Source organism: Phoxinus phoxinus, assembly GCF_949152265.1.
Source record: "Phoxinus phoxinus genome assembly, chromosome: 23".
NCBI lineage: Eukaryota > Metazoa > Chordata > Actinopteri > Cypriniformes > Leuciscidae > Phoxinus > Phoxinus phoxinus.
The window spans coordinates 17,058,878-17,071,145 of NC_136898.1; the positions used below are offsets into that span (position 1 = coordinate 17,058,878).

General features: G+C 36.3%; 1 protein-coding gene across 1 annotated transcript; it reads left to right on the plus strand.

The window, feature by feature from the left end:
- The first annotated feature begins 1,540 nt into the window (after positions 1-1,540).
- On the plus strand, positions 1,541-7,279 carry sfrp1b (secreted frizzled-related protein 1b). The gene is made up of 3 exons (XM_079600550.1): positions 1,541-2,225; positions 3,560-3,631; positions 5,959-7,279. The coding sequence occupies exons 1-3, from the start codon at positions 1,724-1,726 to the stop codon at positions 6,282-6,284; spliced, it is 900 nt and encodes a 299-aa protein (XP_079456676.1). The 5' UTR covers positions 1,541-1,723; the 3' UTR covers positions 6,285-7,279.
- The last annotated feature ends 4,989 nt before the right edge of the window (positions 7,280-12,268 follow it).

Genomic DNA, 12,268 nt, shown 5'->3' on the forward strand with positions numbered 1-12,268 from the left:
AGCGCTGATTCCTTTTCTGTTATTTCTATTGATGAGTTGATTTATTACAGACCGTATGACAAACAGTTTTCTAATGAGATGGATGAAAAAACATATGTAGTGCCACATTGCCATTTTGTGTGACCTGTGCTAGAGGATTGGTTGTCCATTGTTAATGTAAAGCCAATGCTTTGATGTGGATGGTGCGCTTTATTTAATGCAGTTTCATTGTTAAATTGGGGGTTAAATTGATTCCATATAGTATTACAAATCAATACAGATCAACTCTACAAGAGTTGCATTTTATGTTAAACTTTACATCCTATGTAGTGTTAATATGGCAACAACTCGGTAGTGTTGAAAAAAAAACACACACATTTGGTGTTAAATTTTGACACGCACTGGTGTTGGGTAAATTCAACACTAACCAGTGTTGACTAGTGTTAAATGTTCACTATTTAGACAGTTAATGCAACTCTGTCATATTGTTAAATATTTAACACTTTGAAAAGTGTAGTTTTAACTCGATCTAGTGTGGACCAACACATTTAAAGTGTTGAATTTAACTCTGTAGGTGTTGAATTAGCACTGCTGATTTTGCTGTGTAATGGCTGAAGTTAGTATTTGAGTTGAAATTCAGCGTAACAAGTAAACTAGATGCATTTCGAAAGCTTCTGCATCCCAGTCCCAGAAACCGAGCCAAAAGTCGCAGATGCTTCATTGTAAACTCTAAACTTTGTAGCAGAGGAGCCATCCAGCTTTGACCAACTTGACAAACACTGTTATAAATCAGGCTGTGGAACTTTTATAGAATTAGATCAGACATGCAGATGCACCAATGACACAGTCCATATACAGCCATTTTCACTTTCATTTTATTAGTCTGTTACACAAGAGATTTTCAACCCGAAGCCTCTTTAACAAGCTTAAATCAGCTGTCCGGATATCAGTTTTGCCATTGTTTCTTTTTAAAATATGTCTGACTGTATAGATTTGATTCGTTTTTATTTCAGTTTTAGTATCAATGGAAGTTCAGGCAACTAACTGAGATAAAGTAACTTATTAAAATATTTTATTTTATTAAAGTAAACTTTATTTTAATAAAAAATAAAAAAAGTGTTTGTTTAGTTAGGCTACATAATAACGCTGATTCATAAACACAACATACTATATGAAGCAACATAAATTATTTGAATAAAGTTTGTGTTTTTTAAGTGTGATAACCACTGTGTGACTGCTGTGACCCTGCGACCCTTGCCGTTGGCTCGTGAACAAGTATAGCCTACCTGTTCATTAAAAAGATTCGATTCAAAAGAACGATTCGTTCGTGAATTGGGACATTTATTTTCAAGTTCTTTATATCGTTGTAGGCCTATAGGCTAATTGTGTCAATTCCGTTAGTCTGTTTTTTTTTTTTTTTTTTTTTTTTTTGACGTGAAGGGGTTAATTAAATAATTTATTTTCTACTTGCCTGAAAAAAACATTTGTCAGGCACGTTGAGCAATCTGCGCGTTATGCCAAGCCGGTTGCATTACTATTGGTTGTTTCACCTTTCGCATTCATAACGCTCTCGCGCTGCGCAAACGAACGGCAGCGCGCGACACTTTCATCAGGACTGAGGAGAACGAGGACGTCAAAGGAACCAGTTCATGCATAGATACGAATGAAAATACATTCTTCTGGAATCTGAACAGTGCAACGCAGGTGTATATAACTGTTATCTACTATACTTCTCCCTCGAGCCATGAAGAACCTTCTCCCCAAGCTGTGGGTCTTCATCGCTGCAGTCCTCTTCCTCCCTTTGCTCAATGCTGCCGAGTATGAGTCCTACTACGCCTGGAACCCGGAAAGTTACGGCAGAAGCCCACAGTGCATGGACATTCCCGAGGACCTGAGGTTGTGTTTTAATGTGGGTTACAATCAGATGCTGCTTCCCAATTTGCTGGAGCATGAAACCATAGCGGAGGTGAAGCAGCAAGCGGGCAGCTGGGTTCCTCTGGTGCACAAAGCCTGTCACCCCGGCACGCAAGTGTTCCTCTGCTCGCTCTTCGCCCCCGTGTGCCTCGAAACACCCACATATCCGTGCCGCTGGCTTTGCGAGGCTGTTAGAGACGGTTGTACCCCTATTATGCAGTCGTTTGGGTTCCCTTGGCCTGAAATGCTCAACTGTGACAAGTTTCCCGAGGGCGACGACGTGTGCATTGCCATGAACAACACAAACAGCGATAATATGGACAAATCCCTAGGTGTGTATACGTATTTGAATATATATATATATATATATATATATATATATATATATATATATATATATATATATATATATAATATATAATTTATTATTTTAATTATTATTTTTTTGTCAAGCTATTCTTCCGAAACTATTGAAAAAAACATTTCAATAAAGAACCTCTATAGGCTACCACTATAAAGAACCGTGGAGTGGAAAGATTCCATGGATGTTCAATTTTCTTCACGGAACCACATGCCAATGAAAAGAGCATCATATATTATTATTATTATTTTTTACATTTTGTTATTATCCTACTAGATTTTAAAAAATTGTATTATTACAGAATCATAGGTGTCAAAATGTTTGATTTGATGGTTTGATAAAGCTGATAAAGCAGATGTGTTTGTGTGATGCATTTTAAACAAATAAAGTTACTAAAATGAGATATGAATTTTTAAACTTAACATAGATAATTTGAAAATGCTACATATATAAAAAATCAAAGTATCTTTATTTGTCAAAGTAATTTTATTTGTCTCCCCAAGGAGACATTTGTTTTGGGAAATTGCTACAGAACAATTAAAACAGAGACAAAACACAGATACTGGATTAAAACAGTTAAAAGACAAAAAGTACATGAAACATTAGGCATGAAACAAAATGTGGCCGATATGATAACAACAATTATTTAAAGCCAATAACCGATATATTGGCTGATAAATCTAAATCCAAATTTTTATATATTTTTTTGAGAGCCTGATTAAAAAATAAAAGTCTCACCATTAAAAGTAATTTCTTAAGCACAAAATAACAATGTTGTCATTATAATTTGATGTAGACTACATGACAGACCTGCGCTGCACATGTTGCACATATCTGTATTTTCCTTATTTGAAGTGATTCCAATCATATTTCATGCAATTCAAAACCATCATGGTGAACAGTGCGCATCTGAAGTGTCTCAGCTGAACAAAACAATCCATTATTCATCGGCTTTATTATATTGGCTGAAAACGATAACATTAATAATGGACATGTTGGCAGATTCCGATATGGTGGCTGATATATCATGCTAACCCTAACCCTATTTTTAAGAGGTGTCAAAATCCTAAACTGCAGTGATAAAAAGGTTTAATGGATGAGAGGCTTATTTCTCTCGGTTTGTTATTCTTTCATTTGGAGACTCATAGTTCTATTTCTCAAACAAACAAAATAATACATTGATGACGATGAATGTTATTATTAAATGTTTAAAGGTTTCTGATGTAAGATAGATGTACATTTACAAGCATTATTGCTTGCATGTGGCTGGACATTTGGATTGAATCGTTTTTTCTCCTTTTCTAGGTGTATGTCCGCCATGTGACAATGAGATGAACTCAGACGCAATTCTGGAACACATGTGTGGCAGTGAATTCGGTAAAGAATCATTTATGTGTTGTATTAGTGTTTAAAAAAACATATTATATAGTCTATTTAGAAAATATGAATGCAACACATATTCAAAATGCACACATGCTAACCCTAACTCTAACCCTAACCCTAACCCTAACCCTAACAAGATAAATAACATCTAAATTATAAGATTTTCCTGTCAAGCTATAATTAAAACATGAATTTATTGCCTTTGACTAGGAAAAACACCATGCAAGTAATATCTGTTGTCTTTACCGACAAGAGAGAATGAGAAAGTGGATGTGGCTGTATTTTTTTCCTGACTACTATCAACATGCTGGTCTTACGGTTGAAATAGACTACAAAGTCAATGACTTATAGGTTCAAAACATTTTTGAAAATTAGGTATTTTATAGATTATAATCAAAATCTGGCTAAAACATATCGAAATACACTTCAGATGTGAAGAGTTTTGGCATAGATCTTTACTAACATAACTTGCACCGAAAACCAAATCTTTCTCCAAACACTTTTCAGCATGCTGCTAATGCAAGTGATTTCAAAACAGTTCATTTACTGGCAAGAGCCTAATGACTTCAAGAGAACACAAAATCTGATCGCCTGATTCCCATCATTGTGATTTCGTTCAGGTCCAGGGTTTTAGCCCACACATTTGTTTCCAATAATATTGTTGCCTGAAAAAGGTTTGTTCTAATGTTACTGTCTGTATTTGCACTCCTTAAATCTATTTCTCTCTTGAGACTATTGTGTGTCCAGTATTGTTTACAGCTGAATTGGTCTTTTTTTGTTGTTCCATTCCCGTTGGTTTATTTTTAAATGCAACTTGACATGGTTAAACATGTCTAGATTTTTTGTCGAACCACATATCCTTGACAGTGGATTATTAGATTTCGACCGCAAGTGGAGATATTTTGGATTTATAAAAAGCAGAGCTACTTCTTCCATTGCAAATGCAGTTTCTAAGAACCAGTGATGTGGTCAGAATCCAGCAAGTCTCTTTTTTCATGGTCTGAGATGTTGTCAAAGACAGGAAGCTTGCCGTTGGCAAGAATTTCATGGGACCTTTTATTTTTATGGCAAGCTATCAAGCACCGACCAAACAAAGGCTTTTTTCTACTCATTATAGGATGACTGTATTTCAAGGTATGTGTCTCAACGCTGTAAAATGTGAAAATGTGCAGTTGTTACCTTATTCAGGTAGCTATTTCCATCCGATCTGAAACTGAGCCTAAAAGTCACTTTTGTTGTTTGTAACCAAGCACATTTTTACGTTACCTGTTTTTTTTTTTTCCTACAGTGTGCTTGTGTTAAATGAATGATTGTTTTATGATGAAGGTATAACTGCAACGCATAAATAACGTTTGGAGAGATATTAATGGAAAACTTGATGTAGTTTGTATCGCTGGCTGTCTATTTTCTTTTTCCATCCACCGCACAAGTGTGTTTGATGAAAGTACATTCTCATTGATACAATGTGTTTTGTCAAAATAGAGCTCCAGGGAATAAGAACATTTTGCAACTCACTGTATGATGTTGTAGAGCAACAGCTCCCGGAGTGCCAAAGTCCTGCAGAGTTTATTTTTTCCAAACCTGCTTCAACACATACCTGTATACCTATAGCTTTCAAATAATCCTGAAGGACTTGATCTTGAAAGACAGGAGCTGAGTTTGACACCCATGTTGTAGAGTTAAGAACTAGTACTATAGGATGCTGTTAGCCTGATTATGTGTTTGATTATGTTTAGTCGATGTTCTGTTGTTGGTAATGCTAAACATTTTTATCCACAATACATACATTCAGAATGGACAAATTCTGTCATAAGGCAGTGTTTGAATAGCCAGTGATTGGAGGAGTGCCTCAGGGATCGGTAATACGACCCATTTAGTTTTAACATTAGTTAGGATTGGATTTCGAATTTGATTCATACCCAAGAATCGTATCCTCACACACCCTGAACGATATTGCGATACAACACATTGCACCATCCAGCTTTGCAATTAGCACAGAATAGCATCTGAAAGACATAAACTAGAGTGAGTTCTTGGCTTAAATGTGAAAACAGATGATGAAAAACAGCCAAGTGTTCAGCATCTCCATGGCAAAGAAATACAACAATGACCTTAAGCAAAAATACTTTAAATATTTGTATTTTCCATCAGTACTTGAATGATTTAAATAAAGGTTTAAACTTGCATACGTGTTTTAGACATTACATAAATCTTCTAGATTATTCAGGACTTCATTGGTGTGCAATGAAATTGTGTCATTTAAACCTTCATGAACATTAATGACTTGTGAAAATCTAAAATCTACATTTTTCTTTTTGTAGCAATCAAGACGAAGATTAAGGAAGTCAAAATAGAGAACTTGGACCGGAAAATCATTCTACAGACAAAAAGGAAGCATGTGAAGCTTGGAACTCTGAAAAAGCAGGAACTAAAGAAGCTTGTTCTTTACCTGAAAAATGGAGCAGACTGTCCGTGCCAACAACTGGAAAACTTAAAGAGCACCTACTTAATCATGGGACGTGGGGTGGGCACACAGTATATTTTGACAGGCATTCATAAGTGGGACAAATCTAGCAAAGAATTTAAGAAGGCCCTTAAAAAACTTAAAAGCCATAAATGTCCAACTTATGAGGCAGTGTTCAAGTGATTTTTGATCATTTGGTAACTAATCTAGTCATTATAGCATTATAATACATTTCGCCTTGCAGTATAGAAAGAAACCAATCCAACTAGTCAGTTTTAAAGCAACACTAAAGAACTTTTCCTCTTTGGTCGCCCTACAGGTTGGAAGCGGAATTGTCCATTACCGCTGTCGTAAATAATTTAGCCTAGGTCACCGCAGCTACTGTCGCACGCACGCTCACTGTTTATCCAGCACCGGCTTTGGAATGACCGATGTCCACAGACAAGGTTGAGTATGTTGCATGATTTTATGAAAGTATGATGTATTGCGACATCAGAAACGAAGAAAAACTAAATAATGACTATTGTAACGCTTGACGTAAAGCAAGTCAAATTTGTAGTTTTCTTATGTCTCATTCGAACTACAGAAATGCGACCCGATCTGGCAAACTTACAATGTGTGGTTATAGCAGATATACGGCCGCAAAGCGAATCCAGAAGTGGCCCTGTTACGACTTTATGAACCACTGACACGATTTTGGAAACACTTCTTTAGTGTTGCTTTAAAAGAGTTTGTTTGCCCAATAAATGTCTGAATACATGCAAACAAGTGCAATTTAGTTCACATTTAAAATGTTTTAGACCATTTCTAATCGATGCAAAATACAAAAGAATATTCACCGTTATTTACATTTCATTATGCTGCAAGTCAGTTGAGTTTTGCTTTTGCAAACACTGCATTTCGATATATCTTGACATTTTCAAGTTGGATTAATATCTATTCGTACAATCTGTTAATAATGTTTATGTTTTATAATATTCATCACAACTGTCTGTTATTACTAGCCTATTCAGTAAAATACATAATACATGCACCTTAAACAATAAAGGGACACTTTTTTTGACAGTTTGTTTGGCTTGCATGTCAATCACAGTTAATCATGAAGTGTAAGGTATAGCATTTCTGAGGACTTGCACAATGCACTGTAATCATTCAACATTAAAACAGAAAATATTTTTAATATATTTGACTGCACTGGATTCTTTATTAGATGTTGCGCATTAGTGATTGCTTTTATAAATCATGAATATTCAAAAGACTAGTAGCAGTTGTGACCTGACAAGTAGTCCAGATTTATAACAAAACACATGCTGTGAAATAACTGCGTCATAATCACTACGGACTGAGATCAGATTAGAGAAATTTCAGACACCGCAAGTGCCCTGTGTAAGCAAACAGCCAAAGTGTTTATCTTGTATAGACAGATCAGAGATATTTGTTTTGGATGGAGGGAGAGATTTGGACATTTTTCTTTCCCAACTCTCCTGATGAAAGCTGGTATGAGGACATGATGTATTTTCATGTCAAAGCCAAAAGATTATATTATAAATTATAATAAATGATCTAAGGATTTTCTATAAATAGACAAACAAATAAATACTGTAAAAAATTGCTCTTGGATTTTAATCAATTTATGTAACCACATTTTCACAGGCAATCTACTGTGATCTGGCAATCTACAATCTAGACAGTTATTCCCAAATAACGGTTTAGGAAAAGCCAAAAAGAATCAAAAATTAAAAGTTTTAGTCCATATTATTTTTTAAGGTCATGTACTTCTGACAACTTTGACATACACATTTCAAATTTACAGTCTTCATGGAAATTGGACCAAACATATTGATGACTCGTCCTTTACTACACAGATTTTTGGCCAATCAAATGCTTTCCAGAGAGAGAACGTCACTAGCATGCCTCCAAGTATACATGGTTAATGGCTGTGACACAATCATGGCTATTTAAAGCTTTTTGATATAAGTCAACTCAAGAAAAGCAAACTGCATGGTTTTTGACTGGGGGCGTTTTCCTGAGAAAACATCTGTGTTGTAATGCCCGCCAATCAGTGATCACCTTGATAGGGTTTAAAAGCCCTTATTTGCTGCTGATGAGCTGTGAAGCAGTAAGATCTGTTATCTACTATCATGGTCTAGCATGCCTGGACTTCAAATAACCTAACTTTGCAGTGATGATGCATACTGCTCTTAACCAGCTCTTAATCAAAATGCTCACTTACATTCATCTGATTTCAGTTTGCGTTATTTCAGTAAAGCACTACACATTATCAGAGCCATGCAGGATTCTAAGAAATTCAATGCCAGCAAATCAGAGCCGTTGAAAGACGTTGACTGGATACCTCTTGTAAGTGTAAGAGCACATTACTCTCAGTGATGCCATTGTGTGTAAATGTGTGTCTCATTATTGCCTTTGGCACTACACCTGTTTACATTCCCAGCATCATAAAGTGTGCAACAGAGATAGCATCAGATTCAGATAGTGCAGGTGTTGACAACATGCCTATACCAATGAATCTGCCATGAAATCATTCTAGTCTGAACACACAGGTGCTGCTTTTAAAGAGCATAACACGGACATGTTTACATGTGGAAAAATAAAGAGTGAAAGCTCGCAAAGATTGTAACTTTTGAACTCTTAATTTCACATATAATTATACATTTCTCATCATTTGACTTTTTATGTCATAATTATTACTTATTACATAGTTTTGTCAATTATTGTCTTTGTCATAATTATTACTTTTTTATCTCAATTTCAACTGCCATAATTTCAATTTATGTCATAATTACTTTTACGTCATAACTTCGATTTGTCATAATTGTGAAGTTTTATCTCATAATTTTTACTTTTTGCCATAATTTCAACTTTTTAATCTCAGACTGCAACCAGATTTCTGAGAAGGCAGGTTCAGAAAAACCCTTGAGCGACTAGAAAAGACCTGCAGCAAGACTTAACAGGCACTGAGGTTTCAGCTGCACAATAAGGCCCGTAATAAACGCATGCGGTTTCCTGGAGAACTCCAAGACATATACGACTACTGACCCAAAAATGTGGTCCCAATTTGCTCAAAATCATATGAATAAGTCACAGAAGTTTTGGGATTCTGTTCTGTGGAGCGATGAAACAAAACTGGAACTTTTTGGCTCTATGGATCAGCGGTATGTCTGGAGGAAGAAGAATGAAGCGTTTGCTGAAAAGGAACAGTTAAGCTTGGTGGTGCTCGGTGATGCTCTGCAGCTGCTTTGCGTCCTCTGGCACTGATACAAACGTCATGCCGTCAGTGAGGATTGAGGAAGATGAAGATGAGACCTTCCAACAGGACAATAATCCTAAGCGTACCTCAAAGGTTGGTTGCAGAAGGTCTGGAATATTTTACAGTGGCCATCACAGTCGCCTGACTGGAACCCCACAGAAAATCTCTGGTGGGATTTGAAGAAGGCGGTTGCAGCACGTGAACTCAAGACCATTACTGAACTGGAGGCCATTGCTCATGAGGAATAGGCTCAGATTCCTTAGAAACGCTGCCAGAAGTGTCTGGTCATACATCTCGTTTGCAGCAGGTCATAACAGCAAAAGGGTGTTTTACTAATACTAAAGATACTTGCCATGAAGGGGTTGAATGATTTTGAGACCGCAGAAGTCATTAAAAGCATTTTCAGTTGAATTTGGGGAATTTTAAACATTTGTTGTTTTGAGCTAGTCAATTATTTTTTGTTTGATTTGTTCATTGCAAACAGCTGAATGTCTGTACATTTTGCCAATAAACCTGATTTGCAATGAGGGGTGAACATTTTTGATTACAACTGTAAATAAAAAGTCACTTCCAATCATGCTGTTTTTGTCAGATTATGCAAAAAGGTGAATTTTGTGTGTGTGTGTGTGTGTGTGTGTGTGTGTAGAGGACATAAAATGCTTCAAACTTAGCCTTAGCAGAGAAAGGAGCTGACACAAAAATGTTTAATATGTAATTTCCACCAACATCATTTCAATCACAGAATGCTACATAATTCGAAATGAGTTTTTTCATAACTTTAAAAAAAAACACAATTCTCCAGAGATGCTTGTATACCCTCTTTAATATTGTTATAGGCAAACAAATATAATAGTATTAATAATTTAAGTTAAATACAAGTTTTTGGACCTTCTAGAATGTCGTGTCCCATGGACTTGTAAGTTTTGTGTGATTTTTACAAACTGAGGGAAGTCTAAATTATTGTCTGTGGTAATCGACAGCATGCCACAGATGTTGTCCATAGATCTTAACTTGCACTGAACCAGGAACATTCCTTTAAAACTGTTTAGTTACATTTGAAGACCCCCACAACCTTTTGTTTTGACGTCATTTCGAGTTGATTCAACCCATAATGAAATCATCTGCAGGGAAAACGTTTCGAAAGAAAATCCATACATGGCAAGTGGCAAAAAACCCGAGTGCGTGTAACCCCCAGGAGAAGTCGACCAATCCCAGCGCATGCAAAAGCATAGTGATGGCTTATCCAGGTTAAGCAAATAGCTGTGCTTTGTGCTCTGGGATGACATTGACTGCCAGACTCTATGGGATGATCATTAGAAGCAGCTGTTGGCTTTGCTGCTGCATATTTCCCAGCTTTATTGAATGAAAAAGACTTGCTCCTTTGCCTCCAGCCTTGAGAGGAGAGAAAAAAGCCTATTAAAAGCCATAAATAATATGATGCTCTCACAGGATAGCAACTGAGGTAAGATGGGCTCTGCGGTAAACATACTTCCACATGGGTCTTGCAGGGAAGTTTTCACACATGCCAACTCTGAATTCTGCCAGATGGGATGCGTAGACTCTGAATATTGGTGCCATCACTGTTTCCAATTCAATGTCCGCCAGAGTTATGATGAGTGTTTATTTTAAGCTAGAATATTAAGTCTCCAAACTGTGATCTGTTTGAGCAAAAACTGATCCATACAGATAAATCTGACTCACTTTGTTCAACTTCTCACAATTGTATCAAACAAATGGCCTTCTCGACTCCTGCGGGTGGGAGTGAAGGAATGCTGTCTCGTCTGGTGTTGTATTTCTCAAAACTTTGGGTCCAAGAAATGTCCTGTGCAATACAAGTAAATGACTCAAGAATGGTTTATTTAGACATCTTCAAGAACATGATGAATCGATATTTGGTATAACTTCCTGATAATGTTCAGGGCTCGGACACACTCTCCCGGTTTAAATAGACACATCTGCGATTAGTTATAACAACTAAACAATTGTTGAGATAACTTAAATATCCAACTTAACTAAAGTTAACCAAACTTAATATTTTAAGTCAAGGACGAACACATACTTTTTTTAAGTTGAAACAACACATAAATAATTGTTTAATGCTGAATTTTAAGTTGTGGTGAATAAATAACAGCAATATTCTTTTACAGTGATATTTTTTTTACGTGAATGCTTGCTATAGCCGTCTCATAGCCTTATACTCCAGTTATAGATCAAATGCATGTTATCTTTTTGAGCAGCAGGCTTTTGAACACATTCAATGCTGAATCAGATATCTGATTTAACTTACCCAGGACAGATGATAACTGGCTTGGGTGTCGTGGATCATATATTTGGCAGAGATGGGAGTTGTAGACTTGATTTGCTCTTGCAAGTCTCGAGATACAGACCTGACCCCTACTGTGCAGTGATTTTGGCAGGAGGGAAGGATTTCATAAATCAGCTGATGGCCTCTCATACCTCCGGGATATAAACACATCTTTTTCACATGTTTCGTTAATGACATTGACAAATTGAGAATGGGGTAAAGCTGTGGAGTTGTATTACATTTAGCCACTAACAAGAGACGTAAAGATTTTCAGATGAATAATCTTTACTTCATCTATTTTTTTATTTCTTGCATTATTACATTTGGCTTGAGCCTGTCTGAGGAAAAGCTTCCTTCAGGATTTCACCCCCTTTCCGATTTAACAGTTTTGGCACTGCAAACTCCCTGATGATTGAGAGAGAGAAAAAAACCAGCTCTAAATCTCAAGTCTGTTCTTTCAACATGAGAAAAATATGAAAAACAGTTTGTTTAAATTTATGACTGTCACTCAATAGGCCGATATATTGGCTCAAGGAATTCTCAGTCTCTTATTTTCACAATCAAGGCCTGGCCTTTATACTGAGACAGTCAGTC